This window comes from Marmota monax, unplaced genomic scaffold (assembly GCF_021218885.2).
Source record: "Marmota monax isolate L192 unplaced genomic scaffold, Marmota_monax_Labrador192_F-V1.1 WCK01_AAM20220418_F8-fsc00017, whole genome shotgun sequence".
NCBI lineage: Eukaryota > Metazoa > Chordata > Mammalia > Rodentia > Sciuridae > Marmota > Marmota monax.
This window is the reverse complement of record NW_026695241.1, coordinates 7202554-7223905: the sequence shown is the minus strand read 5'-3', so window position 1 is coordinate 7223905 and position 21352 is coordinate 7202554. Positions and strand designations below refer to the sequence as shown.

The following is a 21352-nucleotide window of genomic DNA, read 5'->3' as shown; positions in this document are numbered from 1 at the left end:
ACCTGGAGGAAAATGAGGACTGGCAAAAGTAGCACCCCCCCCCTCCGGTTTTGGAGACTGAACCCAGGGGTTCCCTTCCACTGTGCTACATCCCCAGCTCTTTTTATTTTGGGACAGGGTCTCACGCAGTTGCCCAGGTTGGCTTTAAACTTGCAGGAGAGCCTTCTGAGGAGCTGGAACCACAGATGTATACCACTGCACCCAGCCCTAAAATAGCTTCTGTGCTACAGGCCTGAATTTGGCAATTCCTCATAAAAACACACACCTATGCACACCTACCACGACACATTCATTACACACACACACACACACACACACACACACACAGCTTGGCTTGGTCCGGTACTTGAGTTTGAGCTTCTGTTTCTTCCTCTGATAGATCAAGGGTCTCAAGAAGGAAATGAACTTATGCACAGGGCAGAGCCCTGTGGCTGCAGGTGTTATTATTACCCTGATCCTACTTCTGTTGCTTAAGGGAAGTCAGCACCTCTGGAAAGTTCTCCAAGCCCACCTTAAGTTCTTCCACGTGACAGCAGAACCCCCAGGTGGGCCTCCTAGAACAACAGAGAGGCTGCAATTTCATAGATACCCCAAAACCACCAGGGAGATAATAGGTAAAAATAAAATAACTGGTGCTATTCATTTAGAGACCCCTTCCTAGCCAGGACTCTTGGTTGTATGCAAGGAAAAGACCTTCCAAGCTGGCTTGTGTAAAAAGTGGAACCCGTCTAGTTCAAGGTCAAGCCAGAAGCAGAAGAGCCCCTCCCCTCTACTTCTTCACTGTGTTGGCGCCCCTTGTTTTATGCTGGCAGATTCCACGTGGATGTTATGACACCAGCCATTCTCCAAACCTCCCACACCCGGGATGCAATGGAGGGCAAGACACCTGGAGTGTTGGAAGTGCAGGAGTGGGTCAGGCAGCAGGTCCCACAGAGGAAAAAGGGGTTCTGCTGTGGCTACTGGTACACACTGTCCCTTTGAGCCACCCCCAAGTCAGCTACGACCCCCTGTAAAGTAAAACCTTTGTTCATAATTGCTTCATTCCCAAATCAAGGCACAACACAAAGACTGAAGCCTCCAAGTCTGGGATACAAGATGTATGTGATCAACCCAGATCCAGCCTTTGTACATGTCACAGGCTTTCTGACCTTCGCTCCCCATAACCTGCATCGAATAAGCAAAATCTGATCATCCCAAGCATTCTGCATTAAAAATCATAGCCCAGGAAAAAAGGAGGTCCAAGAATGTGCGCCACGGTGACACAGGGTAGGGGACAAGTTCAACACAACCCCTTCAAAGATCTGCTAAAGTTCCTCACCCTGGCACGTATGGCTGGCTGTCACTCTGCCCCTGCCTCACCCACCTCCTCTGGTCTCTGAGAGAGATGTTGGGAAATGTTTCAGGCTGGTTCATATTCTGCTATAATCAGAAAGACTAAGTGAATGAACAGATGATGAGCAATCCCACTCCAACCCCAAGGAACCTTATTTCTCTGTCACATTTCTGTAGGGTCTCAGTCACTCAATAGTGTCACGGAGACCACCCGATAAGGATTCAAGTCCTACTTCTCTTGTGGGCATCCCATGGATATTTGCCTTCATGTACCAGGACCTCTAGAGAGCCTGAAAATAGTCTTAAATACTCCAAAGGTATGACTTCGGTTCAACTGAGGGAAAAAAAAAAATTAATGTTACTGCTGTTTCTTCTGTGGTCATTTGGGGATGGTAGTTATTGAGCACCTTAGGAAATTACAGGATGCTACACAAATGCTATCAAATAATTCACTCCATTTATTGGAATCCAGTAATTATCAAGCACTGTACATGTTATCTTTTCATTCTCAAAAACTCCCATGAAATGAACACTACCATTTATTGAACCGGAAAGGGCAGGCTCAAACCAATCAGATCAGGTGCTAGAGGTCACTCAGCTGGTGGATGGCAGAGGTGGGTCTTGGCCAGCTCCAAGGTCCACACTCTTCTCTCCAAGTCTCGCTGCCTCTTCTGCAGCCAGGTCAAGGGCACTGGCAGCACCTACTAAATGCTGGGATGCTCTGCAGATCATCATCAATCCTCATGATAATTACAGTCCTTGAAATAAGTAGTCTTTCAGGACTGGTACTTTTTGCATTTTACAGTAGCTCAAAGAGATTTATAAGACTTTCTTTTTAAATATTTTTTTAGTTGTCAATGAGCCACAGTTCCGGCCCAGTTTATAAAACTTTCTCCAAGTCAGAAAGCAATTAGGCAGCAAGGCAGGGATTGGACTCAGTGTGCCTGGTGGGAACATGAATGTCAGCTATGGTCTGTCCATGAGCCCTCACTTACAAAGGCCAACACTGCTGGGTGGAGGGGAACACAGCAGGATGGAGGCCAAGTTTTACTCTGGAGGCTCACACTGGGCAATGATAAAAGCCTGAACGCCTGGGCCACACTCCCCCATGGATGTGCATGCACGCACACATCCCAGGCCATCCTGGACCTCACAGCAGGTTCAGCCAGAATGCTCAGCCACACCTCCTGGTTGGCAAGGGAACCAAACAAGAACACACACTTGACCCCTTGCAGTTTACAGGTGGATGCTTTTGAGTCTACTTCTGAAACTGCAATGTGAACAACTTGCTGAGAACATATTCTAAAAAATTCTTCTTCATTGTTTACGTCTCTTGGCAATTTTACAGAAATATTTCTTGACTTCCATCCAAGCACAGTTACACAGAACTTCCTTTTTCAATTGTCCTTTAAGACCAACCACTTTGAGAAAAGCATGCTTTGCAGGGCAATATGATCCTTATTTAATCTTTATATTTATAATCTGTTGCAATTTAATACACTAGAAAAACATTTTTAAATGCTCAAAGAATTAAAACTAAAAGGAAACTTTCCTATTGGCATAAAATTGTCTACGTCTGTATCTACTAATAAAAATTTCACATGGACAAAAATAAAATATTCATTAAGACTTGGATTGTTTTCATTCTATTAATCTTTCAATGACTAATTTTAGGATTTCCCGTTTTCTCTCCAATTATGAAGTGAACTGTACAAAACAGTCATGTGTAGGAACAAGGAGAGAAAAAGAAATACCTTAATTACTTAAATGAAAGATAACAACATATGTATTCATTTCCATCTTTCTGACCCTCCATTGTAAACTGCTTTTATGCATGATGACAGAATTCTCCCTCTGCTCCAGTCTGCAAAACATTGACAAACATCAAAACCTCTGAGATGGAAAACCGTTTAGAAATATTTACGTTACTCTGAACTCCAGACTGATCTGAGTCCCAGGTTTTGTTGCTGTTGTTATCTGTTTGTTTTACCATGGCTCTGTGATCAGCAGTTAAATCACATCAGGCCTTGTTTTTCCCAATCTCCAAAATGGGAGTAATAATACCTAATGCATCAGGCCAATGCGAAGGATATGTCCAGCCTGACCTGAGTGGTCAATTGTACGATTTCTTTTCTATGAAATGCACAGAAGAGGTAAATCCAAGGAAATGAAGCAGGTTAGTCATTGCCAAGGGGTGGGAGAGAAGGAGGAAGAGTGAGTCCATGATGGGTAGTAAATCTCTTCTGGGGTGTGAGCCACTTGGAACTAGTTACAAATGATGGTTTTTCAACACTGTGACTGTGCTACATGTGACTAAGTCACACACTGTAAAATGGTTAATTTTGTTAAATGAAAATTTCACCTCGATTATAAAAACACCTAATAGGTATTATGTCCTGTTGGCTAGATTAGTAGTAATTTTTTATTTTCATCTTTATATTATTATCTCTTTTCTATAACGAAAGATTATTAATTTGATGATATAAATAGTAGATATTATCTGGGGGGTGGTGATGTTAAGGGGGAAAAAATAATTAAAATCACCCTGATGTTGGTTGGCATGCTCGTACAAAGCCATGAATCACCACTGGGCCAACACCTGCAGGGGTATCTTCCGTGAGGGCCCCACCCCTCTTTCTTCTTCCTGTAACTCTGTGCTTCTGCTTAGTGAGGTCCCCACTTCCTAAGCCACTTCTTCCTCACTGTCATTGCTGTCCACCTTTCCTCTTTCTACTATAATCCCGGTCTTTGATTTAGCTCCGTTCTCTGGACCTTTCCCCTCTGTCCATTCTACACTTCCCTGAACATCGCATCTATGCCTGTAAAGTCAATGGTCACTTCCGGATGAGCAACTTGCCAGCCCTGCCCCATCTCTTCCAAACTCCAGCCTCAGTTTCCGCCTCCTCCTGGGGCAGCCACCTGGAAACATCAGATTCACCCAGATGCACCTGGCAGCTGCCTGGCCAGAGGACGTGCTCAGGAAATGCTCTCGATTTCCTGTCCTCAGGCTGGCAGCCCCTGACTGCCATTTCTGCTCCTTGGCCTGCCAACCTCTCAGGGTGTCACACTGGATTTCCACTGAAGTGGCTACCAGAGACGGAGCCGAGACAATAACTGAAATTAAGGTCAGAACATGTGACTAGTGGTTTCCAAGATTCCACGCCACGCTGTAGTCACTGGGGAAGTCGGGGTGACTGGAAATGGGGCAAATCTGAAAGAGCAGAATTAAACTCCATTTCCTTATACCCTCTAAATAATGTAAGAGCAAGTGATCAGCAGAGCCTAGCGGCACCCCTTTAATCCCACCCGTGGTTGCGAGCAGAAGCCCCATCTGAATTTATGACTGTAGTTATATAAAAATGTTTACTTGGTGCACAACAATAGAACATATAACACCAAGGAAAAAAAGGGCCTCTCCTTAAACCCAGAGGGCCTTCCTGGGCCAAAGGAGGACAGAAGGCAATTAGGACTTGGGGTGAAATATAGAGGGCTGACCCATCCCCCAACCCATTCCTTTTCTGTTATTACTAAGTTTTTCTTTTGAAATGGGTGTGCCTGGGGGCAAGGAACAGGAGGTCTGTGCATTAGGTGGTGGATGCCCTTGTTTGCACAATGGACAAAAGAGTCAGCTTGTGGAGCAAATGAAAGAAGCCAAAGAGCCCAGGGCGGCAGCTCCAACCAAAGAGCTGAGTGGCAGAGGCGGGGCGAACCCCAACAAAACACAAGGTCTGGGGCCTTGGTGGAGAGAAGCAAAGAGTGACCCAGACTAGAGGCCAGGTGCTAAGGCCAGACATGGGGATCCTGCAGCGACAACCAGCTTCGATCAGAGAGAAAAGCCAAATGAGGGCGAGAGCAGGAACCGTGCAGAGGACAGAGGTTTGGGAGAAGGAACGTTCCCCCTTGAACACACCTGCTACGTACTCAGTATTATCAAGCGTTCACCAGGTGCCCGGGAGGTGACAGGCCCGGGCCCTGATACTCACATTCATGGTTCTCCTTTAATCTTCAAAAGGATTCTGGGAATCACATCTCGCAGCCCCATTTTACAGTAAAAACTGCAGCCCAACTTCAAAGAACTGGGGTCCAAAAAGGGAAGTGCCCAAGCCTGGGCTGGGGGGTGCTTCCCCCGGCTTTGCACATGTACAGTACCTATGCATTTGTGAGCTAAGCAACCTCTCAAAGAAGCAGTCCTGTAAGTAAGGAATCAGGAGTCTGAGCTAAGACACAAACAAGCTGCCCTTCAGATGTGGGTGGGAATCCAACAGGATCTGGCCATCTCCTGTCTTTTGCCCCATCCTGAGACTATCCATGTAAATAGCAGGGCAAGTGAAAACACCGGGAAATCATTTGGAGGATTTAGCCCTGTTATCGGAAGAGTCACATTCACAGAGAATTGTTATAGCAGTGACCCTGGCTTGAAATTTACGACAAGCTATTCTATAAGGTTTCCTGATTTGACTCCGGAGTCCTTGTGAGCGCCACAGGAGATGGGCATTGCTACCCTGGCAGAGGGGCTGCGATGGTTTAGCTATGTTCTGTCCCACAAAGGTTCATGTGTTGGAAGCTAGGCCCCCAGTGTGGTGGTGTTAAGAGGTGGCGGAACCTTTGACAGGTGGCGCCTACAGGAAGGTGGTGAGGTCAGTCAGGGTGCTGCCCTGGGAAGGGATTAGCACTGGTCTTGAAGAATGAGTGCCCATGAAAGAACGTTTAAGAGGAGCAAGACTGGCCCCTCGCCTCTCTCTGCCTTTTGTGATCTCCTCCACACCCACTCCTGTCATGGAGAGTCAGGAGGCTCTCATCAGAGGCCCAATCAATGAGGCTGCCAATCCAGGATATCAACCTCCAAAACTGTGAGCTAAATAAACCTCTTTTCTTTATAAATAATAAAACCTAAGGTATTTTATGGTAGCAATAGCAAAATGCTATTGCCCAAGAAGCCAACATAGGATTTATTTCCAGATTGGCTGAATCTATTATTTATTTCCTACTTAAGATCCACGAAACCTTTGAAAATGATCTTGTATCAGCACAGGGCTCTTCAGCCAGCCTGCTACCCCACTGTGTCCTTTCCTTGGACCCCCAGGGGACACAGCTGGCTGAAAGGGATATTTCCATTGAGTCAGAACAAGGCTTCAAAATCCATCTTAGGTTACTTTTTGGAAATTGAGAAAATAATCAGAGCTAGTACTTAATAAGGACCCTCGACCATCCCTAGGTACACTCTTTAACTTACAGGTAAAGAAAAACAAAGCCCTAGGGATACTGGGTGCCTTGGCTAATGTCATGGAGTTCAAGAAGTGGCAGGGTTGAGACCAGAAACCAGGTGCCCCTGACTCATCATCCAACAGGGAAGGCGGGAAACTGGCATTCCCCAAAGCAAGTCATCTCATAATCCCAACAGACCTCGTGCACATTTGACCAATGACAGGGGCCCTTGTCCACAGGCAGGAACAACAGGCACTTAAGAGTAGAAGAGCCAGTTTCCGGTTTCCCTATTTGCTTTTGAACTTGCAGTAGGCACAATCCTGCTCTATGCATTGAAATTGCCTTTAACAGTTTCTTTCCATTTCATTAGTTTATCCCATAGATTGTCAGCAGTGAATGGAAATAAAAATCTGTTATGCATGTGATAGAATTTATTTTAATACTACCACTGCATCCCAGGGAAACAGATATGATAATAATTAGTGGCCCAGTGTTGGGGTGATAGAGAAAAAGAAGGTGGAGGGAAGGCCAGAGGGAGCAGGGTGTCAAGTTACTGGCTGGGAAAGCTGCTAAAACCAGAGCTCTGGAGCCAGGGCACATACCTGTAATCCCAGCAACTCAGGAGGTTGAGGCAGGAGGATACAAGTTCAAGGCCAACCTCAGCCTTTTAGCAAGATCCTGCCTCAAAAATAAAAATAAAAAGGACTTGGAATGGTAGAACCCATGGGTTCCATCTCTAGCACCAAATGAACAAACAAGCCCAGGGTACTGTCACTGTGATGTCACCTGGGCTTCTAGAAAGGGAGTCCAACTGCCTTGTACAAGAAAGGCTGGGATGCATGGTCTGACCACAGAGTGGGCCCTGGGCTCCTTGGGAACCTCCAGCCTACCACAGTGCCTGCACTCAGAAATGCAGAATAAAGACAAACTTGCAGAGGGAACGTGTGGGTGGGCTCATGCCTGTGCTCCAAGGAAGAGAGGATTAGTGAGCCCAAATGGTCAGCTAGGGTAGAATTAGAAAGGCAGAAACCTCTCAGTAACCACAGCTCTGGGGAGCTCTGAAGCCCACAGGGCCCCAGAGAGAAGTGGCAGATAAGATCAGCAGCTGTTTGTATCCACTTTCCATAGAAGGCTTGGAGCTACCAAGGGCAGAAACTCCACAGGTCATTCTGGGATGAAACCATCGGGGACAACATGAAGGGTCAGACCAGGGACGAGGAATGTTTTCAATTATGATTCATGCACTCATTAAAACAGTTCATACAAGGGGGTTGTTTAAATACAGCAACCTAATTTTAAGTTTGATAGGTGAATGGAATGTAGAGAGGGAGACAGGGAGTTTGGAAAAGCAAAAAAAAAAAAAAAAAATTATATATATATATATATCTACTCTTTTCATTAAGAAAATGAAAATTGTTAAACTAATTAATTTTTTTTTAAGAATAATATTTCGAACACAGAGATCATAACACAGAGACACAGATATGTGTAGATGGGAGGGTGAGAGGCACCTATCAGCTGGCCACTTCTGCAAAGTTCTGATTAAGCCACACTTCTGTCTGGACCTGCCCAGGGTCCCATTTAGACAATGGGTTTGTCCCCTTCTGAGGCTCTGCTTGGTTTCTGCTCTATAACAACTGAAGTGCTCTCTAGCCTGCCGAAATTGCTAGAATACTAAAATTGTCTTTCACAAGCTAAATGGCATTTAAAATAAATACTGTGAATTGTTGGAATGACCAATTATGTTAAGTACCCCTGCCTGGTGTAATCCAAACCACACCTTACCCCGTTATCCTCAACCCTGAGAAGTGATTCAGCAGCCCCTTTTGCCAGGGATTCTGAACCAAAACACAAGACCCGGCACCCAAGGAGGACCTGGAGTACTTCCAGTTAATTCTTGCAATTGGTTTTGTGCTGGAAAAAATAAATGTACTAGGTTTCCACTCGACAGCTCATAAACCAAACAACCACTAGACCACACGAGCTGGTTCCCCATTGCAACTATGATGTCATTCTGGTTTCAACATCATTTTAGGTTTTCACTTCCATTTCTTCCCCTTGGGGCACCACATCACAGATGGTCTTTCAACCATACGGTGTGCAAAAGCCAGATGCATTCAGTAGAACCGTCCTTTGAATTTTGATCTTGTCCTGAACTAGCAATACCAGGTCCAGTTCTCTCCTCTGATGCTGGATGGTGACAATGAACTGAAGTTCCCAGTCATCCCCAGGATCATGAGGGGCACCACCAACTCTCTACAGTATGCGTGTTAGATCCATTCTCGACCTATGACATCTTCGGCTCACCAAGAACTCATCTGGCTGGGCCCCATCATAAGTCAAGGAGCCCGTGACAATATCAGCCGAGGTGTCTATGGAGCACTCAAGTTCTGCACCTCCTCCAAGTCCCCACCATAGTGATGCCACTTGCCCTATGATTTTCCCTCTCTGGCAATGCCATTTCTGCTACTTCTACAAAAGCACATCTCTGATTTTCAAGGTCTTGCTCAAGTGTCAATTCTCCCCAAGGAGTGACAGTCCCTCTGATCCCATCCTCCTGGCAAAAACCAGGCTCCCTCTCCTACACGACGTGGCACATCTGCTTGTGTTCATAGCCTGCATCTGTACCCTCTCAACCCCTGGGACGACTGCACAGAGGAGATTCATTCCCACCGTTCTTTTGGGGATGGATGTTCTGGTCCTGTTGGGCCTCAACGCTAATCTCTGTGCCTGGACCCCACTAGTCTAATATCTTAACAAAACAAACAAACCAACAGCAACAACAACAACAAAAACAAACAAATAAAAAACCCATCCCACTACTTCTGTGTGGGTAAAGGGAGATTTGTGAGCATAACAATAAGAAAGTGGGCATAGACAGCTGGGTAGGGGGGCACAGATCTATAATCCCTGAGGCTCAGGAGGCTTATAGACAGAAGGATTGCAAATTTGAGACCAGTCACAGCAACTTAGTGAGACTCTGTTTCAAAATAAAAAATTGTTTAAAAAGGACTAGAGATGTGGCTCAGTGGTTAAGTGCTCCTGAGCTCAAGCCCTAGGACCAATAAATAAATAAACATAAATAAGAAAAATTAAAGTGGGCATAAATCAGATATCCTTTCTTCTGCATGATTGTAACCTAAACCTTCCATTGTTGTGTCCTGGCCTCTTCTTTATACACGTTTATTTGTAAAAATTCTGCTGCTGGCCATTACTTCTGGCTGCTCTGTACCACTCACGAAAGGCACATGGAAATATTAATTAGGATGAGAAACATTCAAAATAATACAATAAAAGTATCTCAAGAATGTGAGACAGAGCCAGGAACAGAGGCCCACATCTGTAATCCCAGCTACTCAGGAGGCTGGGGTAGGAGGATTGCAAATTTGAGGCCAGCCTGGGCAACTCTGAAAATACCTGAAAATAAAATTTTAAAAGGATCAGAGGTACAGCTCAGTGGTGGAGCTCCAGGGTCCAGCCCCAGTAGCATCGCCCCCCCCCCACCCCCACCGGCCCGGCTCTAAAAAAACACTTTAAACAGAATGACACAAACAGAAAAAACTCATGTTAACACGTCTCCACCTACATGACCAAACTCTCACCAAGATTCTCTTGGTTTTCCAATGTACAAAAAGCCATATAAAGGTTGTATCTGATTGGATGTAGATCCAAGAAGCATTTGCCGTGTATACTAGCTTAATTCCCAGCATATAGAGCAATCAAGGAATTTTTGAAATTGTGACATCTACATCCACAAGACAGAAACTCCCACAGCAATCACTCAGCATCAGAGACTTTATTGGTACTTCTCTAGTGTTTTTGCCCCACAGAAACAAAGAACAACTGACATGCACACAGCAAAACTTACCTATGTGGATCTGAAATCCCATAAGAAAATAAAAGCATTTTTTCTGAAAAAATCCAACCATTAATGATATTAATATATTGCCTATGGTTCTAGAGAAAAAAGGAAGATGTATAACTTTTAAATCCACTTGAGAAAAACCCAAAGAATGGCTATCATCAGGGGCTGGGGATATGGCTCAGTTGGTAGAGTGCTTGCCTAGCATGCACAAGTCCCTGGGTTCAATCCCCAGCATTTAAAAAAAAAAAAAAAAATCAGCTTCTAATTATACAATCTGAAGAAAGAACAGAATAGTTTTTTAAAAAACTAAGTACTAATTTTTGAGAGTGGAGGCAATTCCTTTTATTTTCTTAGATATTTAGGATATCTATGACAACTACTAAAATTAGGGTTAACCAAACTTACCTGCCTAAATTGCACCTGTACCAAGCCAAGTGCAAAGAAATCCTCAAGTTCTTGATTTTACAGACCTTGAGAAAGACAGAATGCGATGGCACAGCCCATGAATGACCAAATGTGATGCTATCTCTCACAACTGTTTGAGCTACTCCAGAAACCTGAAGATAAATGCCTCTTCTCTTAACCACATTGATATCCTACCCCTTCACACACATGGTTGGCCTCGGCCTGTACTTCTAAAGGACGGAGACTAACCAGCTCTAGACCAATCAAAAGGCAGTAACACCCTCACCGGGAGCCAGCATGGTTCTGAAGTGCTTGGTACAATCCAGTGCATCTGCCTTTGGCAGCTGTGCCCCCATGACTTCTGCCAGTCAACAGAGGCTAAGGGAGACAGAAAACTAGAAGATGCTTGGAGGCTGGTTCTTCTGCAGAGCAGATATCCAAAACAAAGTAATATCTCAAAGTATTTGTAATCCACTTTTTTTTGCTATTTTTAACCATTTGTTCATCTTTAATCTTACCCATTTCAAAAGTAAATGTAGGGCTGGGGTTGTGGCTCAGTGGTAGAGAGCTCGCCTGGCACGTGTGAGGCACTGGATTTAATCCTCAGCACCATATATAAATACATCATTAAAATAAAGGTATTGTTCATCTACAACTAAAACAAATTTTTTTTTTAAAAAAAGTAAGTGTAGTCAGACACCATGGCACATGTATGTACTACCGACTACTTAGGAGGCTGAGGCAGGAAGATCACTTAAGGTCAGGAATTGGAGGCCAGCCTAGGCAGCACAGAGATGAAAGGCACTTTGAACTCCTTAAGAACACTGGGCAAGAGCTAGTACAGGGCAGCAGAGAATGGGCAAATATCGGAAAGTGTGTCCCTAGCAAATGACGCTGTGGGGACAGGTTGGGGCGGGGCTCTACTCTGAGCCTCAGCACAAACAACAGCCTTCCAGGCCCACATGGACATCAGAGGACAGCAAGGAATGAGTGCACCTCCACAAGGCCAAGGGTCAGAACACCGGAACCACTCCTTGTCAGCCCAGGGGCTGGAAACATACAAAAGGGCTCGCTCTCCTCAGCCCCGTGTGCATACCATTTTCATATCCCAATTGTCATGCCATCCCCATTCCACCAAAGCAACCCAGACGCTCTGGAACATGAGCAATGACAACGGGCCAGAGCAGCAGTCCCGGAAAGCCTGGTTTTGACTCATGACTCCTACTTGAGTAGGAAGAAATAAAGAGAAGTGGGCACACAGACCCAACCACTCAGTCACGCTTCTCCAGAGGGCAGCCCCTCTCTGGTTGGCACTGAGGGGATTGCAGGGGCAGCGAGGTTTCCTAGACACTTACCTTGCAGAAGGGCTCCGTTTCTCTTGAAGAAGGTACTGCCTGGCCAGATGGGTGGACCTGATGGGCTGAAAGAGAAGACAAACACAGGTAAGACCCCTGCACGCCCACCTAGGCACCCTCACGTGGCCTCGGACCATGGCCTCAGGGATGCCGTATTGACATCCTCTGAAAACGTACCTTTAAAAATCATTAGGTTTGTTTAATTGACAAGTGAGTATTCTGCTTTCCATCTTGGCCCCATCACACCTGGGCACTGAAATCGCCTGCAGGTGAACAAACAGCACACACACAGCGCTAGGCAGCCCAGCTCTGAACTTCAAAATGTTTGCTAACTTGTTCCTAATGTCATGAATTTATGTGGCAAAGAACACCTGCCCATGTCTTCTGAAACCAAGTGGGTTTTCTTCTGGCACTTCCTGGTACCACCTGCCTATAGTAAATGCAAAGTTGCCCTTCTTGGCATTTCTACCACCAAATCCTCTCTGTGCAGATCCAACCTTGATCAACGCCCTCCTTCCTCTAAGACTCTTGTTTGCCTCCTGTTTTCCATTTCTTGGCTTAAAAGGTTGCACTCCATCCCCTATAAAACACTTTGCAGACATGTTACCACCCACAGTCTGGTCACCGGAGAGACAAGAAAATAAGAAAGATCAATATTTCACAAAGACACTTACTGCATTTATAGACGAACATTTTCACTGTTTTAGAGCATCCAGTGGAAAACTTTACAACCAAGCCAGTCTTAGCAAAATATCCTTAGAGTGGAAAGTAGGTTATTCTAAAAAGGACTGGTTTAGATTAATGTTAGAAAGCACTTAGTTCAAAATGTTACTGCATCTGAGAGGCAATATAAATTACTTTCACTGAAATAGTACATGGCAAATGATATTGGTTAATGTATTATCAATCACATTCAGCGTTTAAAAAAACTAAAAAACTGGCCTGAGGAATACATTTGTAAGTCTGGCGGACATGCAGACACACACACACACACACACACACACACACACACACACACAAGTCTGAAGGGCTATACAATGAATGCTTCGCTAGTCAACTGGGGTCTCTGGATATACAGGATGGCCGTGCCCTTAACAAGGAAGAGAAATGCAATGATATTCTGCCTATCAGAATTTCATTACATGAGATACAGAGAGTCTTGTTGTATAGGAACACAATAGATAATTGCAGTAAAGTAGGAAGTTACAGACTAAAAATATTATTAAACATCAAGACTGTGGTAAATGTGCTAGAAAGCACAAACAGGAATATCTTGTTTATTGTGCTTTAAAGATATTGCAGGGATTTGTGTTTTTTGTTGTTGTTGTTGTTGTTTTATAATTAAAGATTTCTAGCAAACCTGGGTCAAGCCAGTGTATCAGCACCATTTTTCCAACAGCTCAGATGATCATTTGCATTTCTTAGCGATAAGATATTTTTTAAAATAAACTTTATACATTGTTTTCTTAGATATAAGGCTATTGCACACTTAATATACTGCAGCATGGTGTAAATATAACTTTTATACGCACCAGGAAATCAAAAAATTCATGGGACTTACTTCAGTGCCACATTTGCTTGATTGCAGTGGTCTAGCATTGAACCTGCAATCTTTTCAGAGTACCTGGACTGTGAACCTTAATGCTAATGAACCTTTTTGTTTTATTTTCCTTTATTTCTACTGTACTCAAAGTAAATGAGAACAATGCGTCTTAGCCAAGGTTTTTCCTACACACCCAATTCTCAGCCTGGCAGGTGTAGCCTCCAAGTGACCAGGAATGTCACAGGAAACCTGCAGCCCTGGTTGGGGGTTCCAACGGTTCAGAATGATGGCAGCAAGCTAAATTCTCTTCTGTCTCATTCCTGTCTTATTCCATTTGGGAGCCTTTAAGGCTCAAAGTCACATGAAGAATAACGTGCGTCAAAATGCTTAAGATGATCTTTTAACAACCCTAGCAAGCTCCCAGGGCTTTACCATCTTATTTTTACAACAAAGCAGAAAACAGCAAGCTGGCTGTGGCCAATACTGAACTGCCTGATTTATAAAGATATTTAAAAACTGAGGACTTCATTATAGAAGAGTTGGTGCTTCTAGAGAATTCAATAATTGAGTATTACTGTAGGAGCCTGGATATCCAGCTTACCGCCATCCAAATCTCCTCTTTATCCTGACCTTGATTTGGCTGAAAACCTGAGCAGACACCAGGGATGGAGCAAATGTGGGGAACTGAGGTTGGACAAATCCAGTGGTTTAGATAAGGAAAATACTCTGTGTGATAGAAATCTACCTACAGATTTTCTACAACGCCCTTTTAACATACTTAAGTCACTGATCACAATTCTATAGCCATTCTGCTCTGTTGTCCCTCTAATTTGTACTCCAGGAGTGGAAAGATGTGGAGTCTCTGGCCCAAGCCCCCTGGTAAACGGTGAATTCCTGAGGGGCCTCCTTCCAGCCCAGGGTTAGCCAGTTCCTGCCGGACTGACTGCAAAGCTTTTGAGCTCTTCATATTCCGTATTCTTCTTTTGTATGGTCCCTCAAAATGATATCTTCTAACTGTTAGAAGATTTGAGGATTTATGAAGTCCCTATTGAGAACTGTGCTCTATGTTACAAAAGACATTGGGAAGAAAAAATTAAAAATCCTATTTGATGATCTCTAGGAACTTACTATCATACTCATCTACCTCCAACCTCCTCTGATTCCATTTAAAGAGACAAGAAATGCCCCTGGAAAGGCTGATGGCTCTGGTTGCCCAGCGGCAGGCAGGCACAGCAGCAAACTTAAGATAGATATATATTTTTTCCTTCTCTTTCTTGGCGTATTACCTTCTGAGCTCAGAGTTCATTAAAAATACATGATTGGGCACAGAGGTGCACACCAGTAATTCCACACACTGGGGAGGCTGAGGCAGGAGAATTACAAGTTCAAGGCCAGCCTTGGTACCGCTGCAAGGCCCTCGACAACTCAGCAAGACCCAGTTAGTCTCAGAATGAAATATTAAAAAGGGGGCTGGGGATGTGGCTAAGTGGCTGGGTGACTCTGGGTTCAATCCCTGGTATGGAAAAAAAAGAAAGGACACACGCACACACACAAAATCACTTTTAAAATGTATATTAACACATCTTCTAGGGAAGAAACTAGTGGTCAAAGTGTTTGGGGAGGGTCTATACCGCCCTTTCCAGTGGCAAGCCAAGAGGAGGGGAGGTTAGCGCACACTGAGAGGATGGGGAGCTCCTCGCACCCCGTGGTGTGCGAGCAGGTGACACTTGTGAACGGTCACTGCCATGTGAAATAGCCACTGAGGTCCCCTCTGGGTGCGTCTCAGTCACCTTGCAAAGTCCTCACATTGCCTAACACTGAGATAAAAAAATCGTCATTTACTGAGCACAATGAGCCACACTTCTCCACAAGCCCCTCTCCTTCTGTGGGGTGGGCAGGGCAGAATCACCTTCCCCTTCTACAGAGGAGCAGAAGTCCTGAGAGGTAAAGGGTCTCAGGGCAACAGGTGACTGGTCACTGACCAGCCCATGACCAGACCAGGGCTCCTGGAGCTGGCCAAGGGACCGCAGAGACAACTGTCAATGCCCCAATTTCATTTCTCATCTTTCTGCTTTTCTCTTCCAGCCCCAAGCTCTCAGGCACGCCTCCCCATGGAAGAAGGCTGAGGACGGCATTTTGTGAGCAATCTCTCCAAGGCAAAGTCCCAGGCTAGAGAAAGCAATCGGAGGAACCATTCGTGAAAGACTCATGGGCTCCCATTAGCAGAAACAATGGAAGGCGGCCCCACAAATGTCTCATTTCAATAATGTGCTCGCAGAATCCCTTCAACGGCACACGCCAAACCAACCCAGGGACGAGGAAGGAAGCAGACCAACAGGTTAGGAGGGCCTTGCCTGCCAGAAAGCCGGTCTGTGAACTGGCATTTGAGAACACTGGTCCAGCTGATCACGGAGACTAGGGCCGGGCCAGCAAATCCCAAGAGAGGAGCGATACCGTCCTGAACAGTCATCCCCAGGCCTCGCACTCTCAGCTGCACAAGGAGCTCCCAAGGGGACACTGTGAGGCCACGGGCTGCAGGGCTGCGTGATCTGTCAGGTGTCTGTCCTACACGCGTGGGCTTTAATCACTGTGAACGCAGCCCCCTGGCAGTTCTGGAAGACCCCACCTCTATCTGCCAGCCTGGACTGTCTGTGGGCCTAATGAGAAGCAAACTGAGAAAAGTCCTTTTTCCTAACAACACAGCTGCCAAACATAAACTGCTACACCTAAAGGACAGGAGGCTAGAACCAGGATGGGGTGGGAGGAGTGGGGGGCAGGGGGCGGGGGGGGGGGCTACCTGAAAGAAGGCAGAACAGAGGACACACGCTGAGAAGTCGGATTCACCAAGTACAAAGGTGGCTGCCGGGGCTGGCCCAAGGGGGAAGAAGGACAGGTTCTTTAATAGGTGCAGAGTTGCAGATTTGTAAGATGAAACAAGTTCTGGAGATCAGGGGGCCCAGCAAAGCAAATGCCCTTGGCGCCACTGAACAGCACGCTTAAAAATGGTTAAGATGGTAAATTTTATGTCATGTGTGTTTTATATAAATAAAAATGTAGGAAAAAGAGAGAGAAGGGAGGGAAGAGGGAGAAGGAAGAAAGAGAGGACCGACAGAGGAACTATGGAAAACGCGAACAGAGGCCTGAAGATACGGGGCAGGAAGGATGACCCAATCCATGCACTTCCCATCTGAACCTCCCCTGGACGCCCCCAGAACAGTCCCCATACTTAAAAGTAGATACCCCAAACCAACTGGGGGAGAGGAAGAGGATGCCATAAAGACTAGCTCTTCCCGATTTAGTCCTCATGGAAGCTCTCGCTTTCCCACTGTCCTCATGCAAGGGAACACTGATTTCTACCACTTCTCTAGCACTGGAAACTGAGAGTGGGGACAATCCCCTGAGAAGCACGACATCCACCAGCACTCTGCTTACCCAGGAATAAACGGTCCAGGCAGTCCTAAGAAGGGGGCAGACTGAAGCAGGGAATGAGAGACTGAAAGAGAGAACACCTTGGCATTCATTGCTTTAACCTCCGTGGATTAATCAAGAAAATACTAGAAGATCAGGGCAGCCTGAACAGACACATGCACGCAAGGTTTCAAGGGTCACAAAACATCAACCACGATTGGAGAAGCAGCACTAGGGGCTCTGGAGATCACCTGGAATTCTCCGGAACACTCTTCCCAATAATAAAACATGAACATCTGGAACATCTGGGCATTCAAAAGGATCTCTGGTCCAACCAGAGGTACAGTGGAGACAGCACAAAGGGACTGGATTCAGGGAATCTGTGCAAAATGCAGCTGAGGTCTTTTAACTTCCCAAGCCTGTAAACCGGGGGCAAATGATAGTATCTAGCTGGCGTGAGAGAATGAGGTTGGGTGTTTAAAAAAAAAAAAGGTGCTCTGTAAATGGCAAAAATCTCTGTGATTGTCTTGATGACAAGAAAACTGCAGTTCAGAGAAGTTAAGTGACGCGCTCAAGGTACACAGCGACACTGCGGCAGTTTGCAGGGTGCCAGCGCTTCCTCATTCGCACTGGACTCTCCCCAAGTGGCCCTCTTCTGCATTCCTGAGACAGCTGTGGCAGCAGAACTTCCCATCTTCCTCTTTCCTGTAAGAGGCCGTGTGTGTGTGAGATGCTTTGAGATCTTCTAAGTGTGAATTTCCTCAGTCCAAAAACACAATAAGCGGTCCCTCAAAAATCAAAGAGCTGGCAGGGAACAGTGTCACAGTGTCCACCTCCTCTAAGGAAAGATGAAATAAAGATAAGTCCACCTGAGTCTTGTGCAAATCCCGACTGGTGAGCAACTAGGAGGCAGAGACTAGGTGAGACCTCCCAGGCCCAGCCTGCCATCCCAGGCTGACATCACCAAGTGACCACACAGCCCTCTCTGGATCTACAAAAACCACAACCAACAGACTGGAGAGATTATTTGAGGGCAAAACACTGAACACAGGAAGAAATGGAATTGCTTTGTGACTTGGGCCGAATATTAAAATCGGAGGGATGCCCATCCTGACTTCCTGCCAGCAGATATCCCTGTGTGCCCTGTACCACGCAGGCTGTGATGTGCCACCCCAGGGCTGACATGGCTGTGAGCATCTGACACAGGTCTTGAAGTTTGGGTTTCACTCCTCGCCACTGACCACACGGGGTTTCTCAGCATTATTGATATTTGGGGCTGGACAATTCCTTGTACACTACCACTGCCCCTTTTCTCTGAAAACTTGGCTCTCTCCACTCTCCTCCCATTTCCCAGGATAAATACCTTCTTATCTTAACCATCACTGAACGCCAACAGGTGTCCAGGTCTTTCTTTTGGCTCCATAACTCTGCCCTGAATTGATAAAGTCCAACAGCTAACAGTGTGGCCTCTGCTCCTTCAGGTCACAACCTCCTGGACTGGCTGCGATTCTCTTACTCTCAGAGGTCAACCTCCCAGCCATTCAGGGACACTACAGTTCTGAATCTGCCCCCTCCAAATTCCAGATATTGCCAATATGACAGTATAAATAAGTTGAGGCCTTTTAGAAGCTACATTTGCCTTGTGAACAGGATCAGAGGCCCCTATAAAGGCTTGCCAGAGGAGGGACTGTGGCCCCTCTTTGCCCTTTGCCATGTAGGGATGTGACATTCGAGGCGCCATGTTGGAAGCAGGCACCAGGCCCTCACCAAACTACACCCCTGCCAGCACCTTGATCTTGGACTTCCCGGCCTCCAGATGTACAAAGAATAAATTTTTATTTTTTGTAGATCACCCAGCTTCCGGTATTGTTACAGGAACACAAATGGGCCACGACAAGGGAAACTGACCTCCCCTCAGCAGTAAGCCCTCTCCGTGCCTCCCCCAACCCCGACTCTCACATAAGAGGCTTTTTCCACTGACTGCAGCCTGGAAACACCCTTCCAGCCTGGCATCCCATATGCTTTGCTAGCGTCTGCCCCACGTGGCCCTGGGATCACTAAGGGCATCCCTAGCCTTCGCTATCTCCTCTCTTTTCCTAAGCAAGTTCATGGACTCCTGGCAAATCTGGGTTTTCCAATTCCCCATCTCTAGCTCATCTGGTCTCCTGACCCGGGAATGTACCTGGAGCTGGGTCCTGACTCGGCTTTCACCTGCATACCCCCCTCATGTCTGTCCAAACCAGGCAGCAGCTTCCCACCTCTGCCTTCCCAGCTGGTCAGTCCCCTCTAGCACAAGCCACAGTGCCCTGGATTTGATGACATTGGTATTTGTTTCCTAGGACTGCCACAGGCTGGGTGACACAAGCAACATAAACTTAAGAGTTTCACAGTTCCAGGGATCAGAAGCCCAAGATCAAGGTGTTGGCAGGGCTGGCTCCTTCTCAGGCTCTGAGGAAAAACCTGTTCCAGGCCTCTTCCCTGGCCCCTGGGAACTTGCTGAGAATCTTTGGTTCCATGATCTTTGCCTTTGTGTTCACACACAGGCCCTGCCCCCAGGGATGTCTGTGTCCAAACTTTCTTTTTATTATAAGGATTCCAGTCGTATTGGAGGGGTCCACCCTTTAGTATGGCCTCATCCAAACTAATTACATCGGCAACAACTGAATTTCCAAATAGGGTCATAGTCTGAGGTGCTGGAGGTGAGGAAATCAACACATAAATTTGGGAAGGGGGCACATTTCAACCCAAAACCATCTGTCACTGTGACCCACACAGGACACTTAACTCCCAGAAACACCAACACACCGCTGTCTCTTTTTTCCTGAATTCCCAGAACCTAAGGCTGTGCTCGGAACTTGGCTGGCATCTATCAAATATTTATTGAGGGAATAAAAGTTTACACTTGAATTTAGCATCCCTGTGAGGGATGAAAAGGAATAAAAAGTGGATTCCCCCTTTGGAGATCCCATCTACAATGCTCAAGGTCAAAACTCTGGAGTTGCTAACACTGTCCCAGGGGACCCCTCCAGTTCCTCACCCATTCTAGCACCTTCCCAGGCTCCACCACTTTCCCTCCATTTGCATTCCTCCACCCAGGCCCCAGGTCAACTCAAGTGGAGCTGTTCTATTAACATTTCAATGGATCCCCTACCTCCAAGGTCTCCCTGACTGGGTCAGCCAGCCTAATGCCCCTGCAGCTTTCCCTGAGTCCAGCCTGCTCAAGGCTCTCCTCTGGGTTAGCAGACTTCTCCAAGAGGTGGAACCTAAGGTGGGGCTTGGGGACACTGTTTCTATGTTTCTAGTGCCCAACTGAGCAGGTTCTCTTTCATGCCCCCAAAGCCCTATTCTTATGCTCTATGCCTCTGCGTGTGGGCATCAGGGCCTCAGCCTGCTAGGCAAGTGCTCTACGACTAAGCCACATCCCCAGCTCCCTGGGTCTTCTTTGCTTCTTCATATCCCATCCATCCTTTAAGACTCAACTCAAATCCCTGATCCCAGAGAAATTCTTCCAGCCCTCCAAACTCCCCTTCCTCTCCATTCTTCTGGCAATTATGGCTGAACAGCTCATTTGGGAATTAGTCATACCAGGTAGTGTTCAACTCTGATGGCCTTATACCTTTTATCCACTTTCTATAGGTAGGGTGTGTGTGTGTGTGTGTGTGTGTGTGTGTGTGTGTGTGTTACTTTAAGAGCAGAAAGGCCACAAGAGCAGAGGCTTAGGGTGGCTCTCCTCCCAGAACTGGGTCAAGTTCACTGCACACAGAAAATGGTTGTCATAATTCTACTAAATGATTTTGAAAAATAGTAGGAATGCTACTCACGTCACCCAAACAGAATTATTTCAAATGCTAAGGATTAAAAAAAAATCTTGTAGACATAATTAAATCTCTTACAAAGGAACAGGCCTACATGGTAGCACACCTTGGCTCACAATCATCATCTCAAATAGAAACTCAAAAATCTTTAAAAGTGGAAACAAAATTATAAATCTCATCATTGATGGCAAGTAATAGGTTAGGTAATTTGGACTACTCTTGTGTGATTTCTTGATTACTAAGGAATATATAAATAACTGGATAAGTACATGTATATTTTTGATAATATGGAATGTGTGTCAGGGTATACCAAAGAAACTCTGCTTAAAACCATGGCTACAGTTTTAGATGCATGCAGCTCAGGATACATCTTATGAACAGATGCAAAGGTGTTTATCATTATCTTTGTGCTACACAGTTTCTA

The 21352-nt window shown here is 45.8% G+C and overlaps 1 protein-coding gene across 7 annotated transcripts in view; it reads right to left on the bottom strand.

Moving 5' to 3' along the window:
- The window catches only part of Foxn3 (forkhead box N3), a 387213-nt gene that overhangs the window by 100876 nt on the left and 264985 nt on the right, over positions 1–21352 (bottom strand). For all 7 annotated transcript variants that reach the window (XM_046440684.2, XM_046440692.2, XM_046440690.2 and 4 more), the window contains one exon: positions 12163–12227. In XM_046440684.2, the coding sequence (XP_046296640.1) occupies positions 12163–12227 (65 nt within the window). The remainder of the gene's footprint in view (positions 1–12162; positions 12228–21352) is intronic.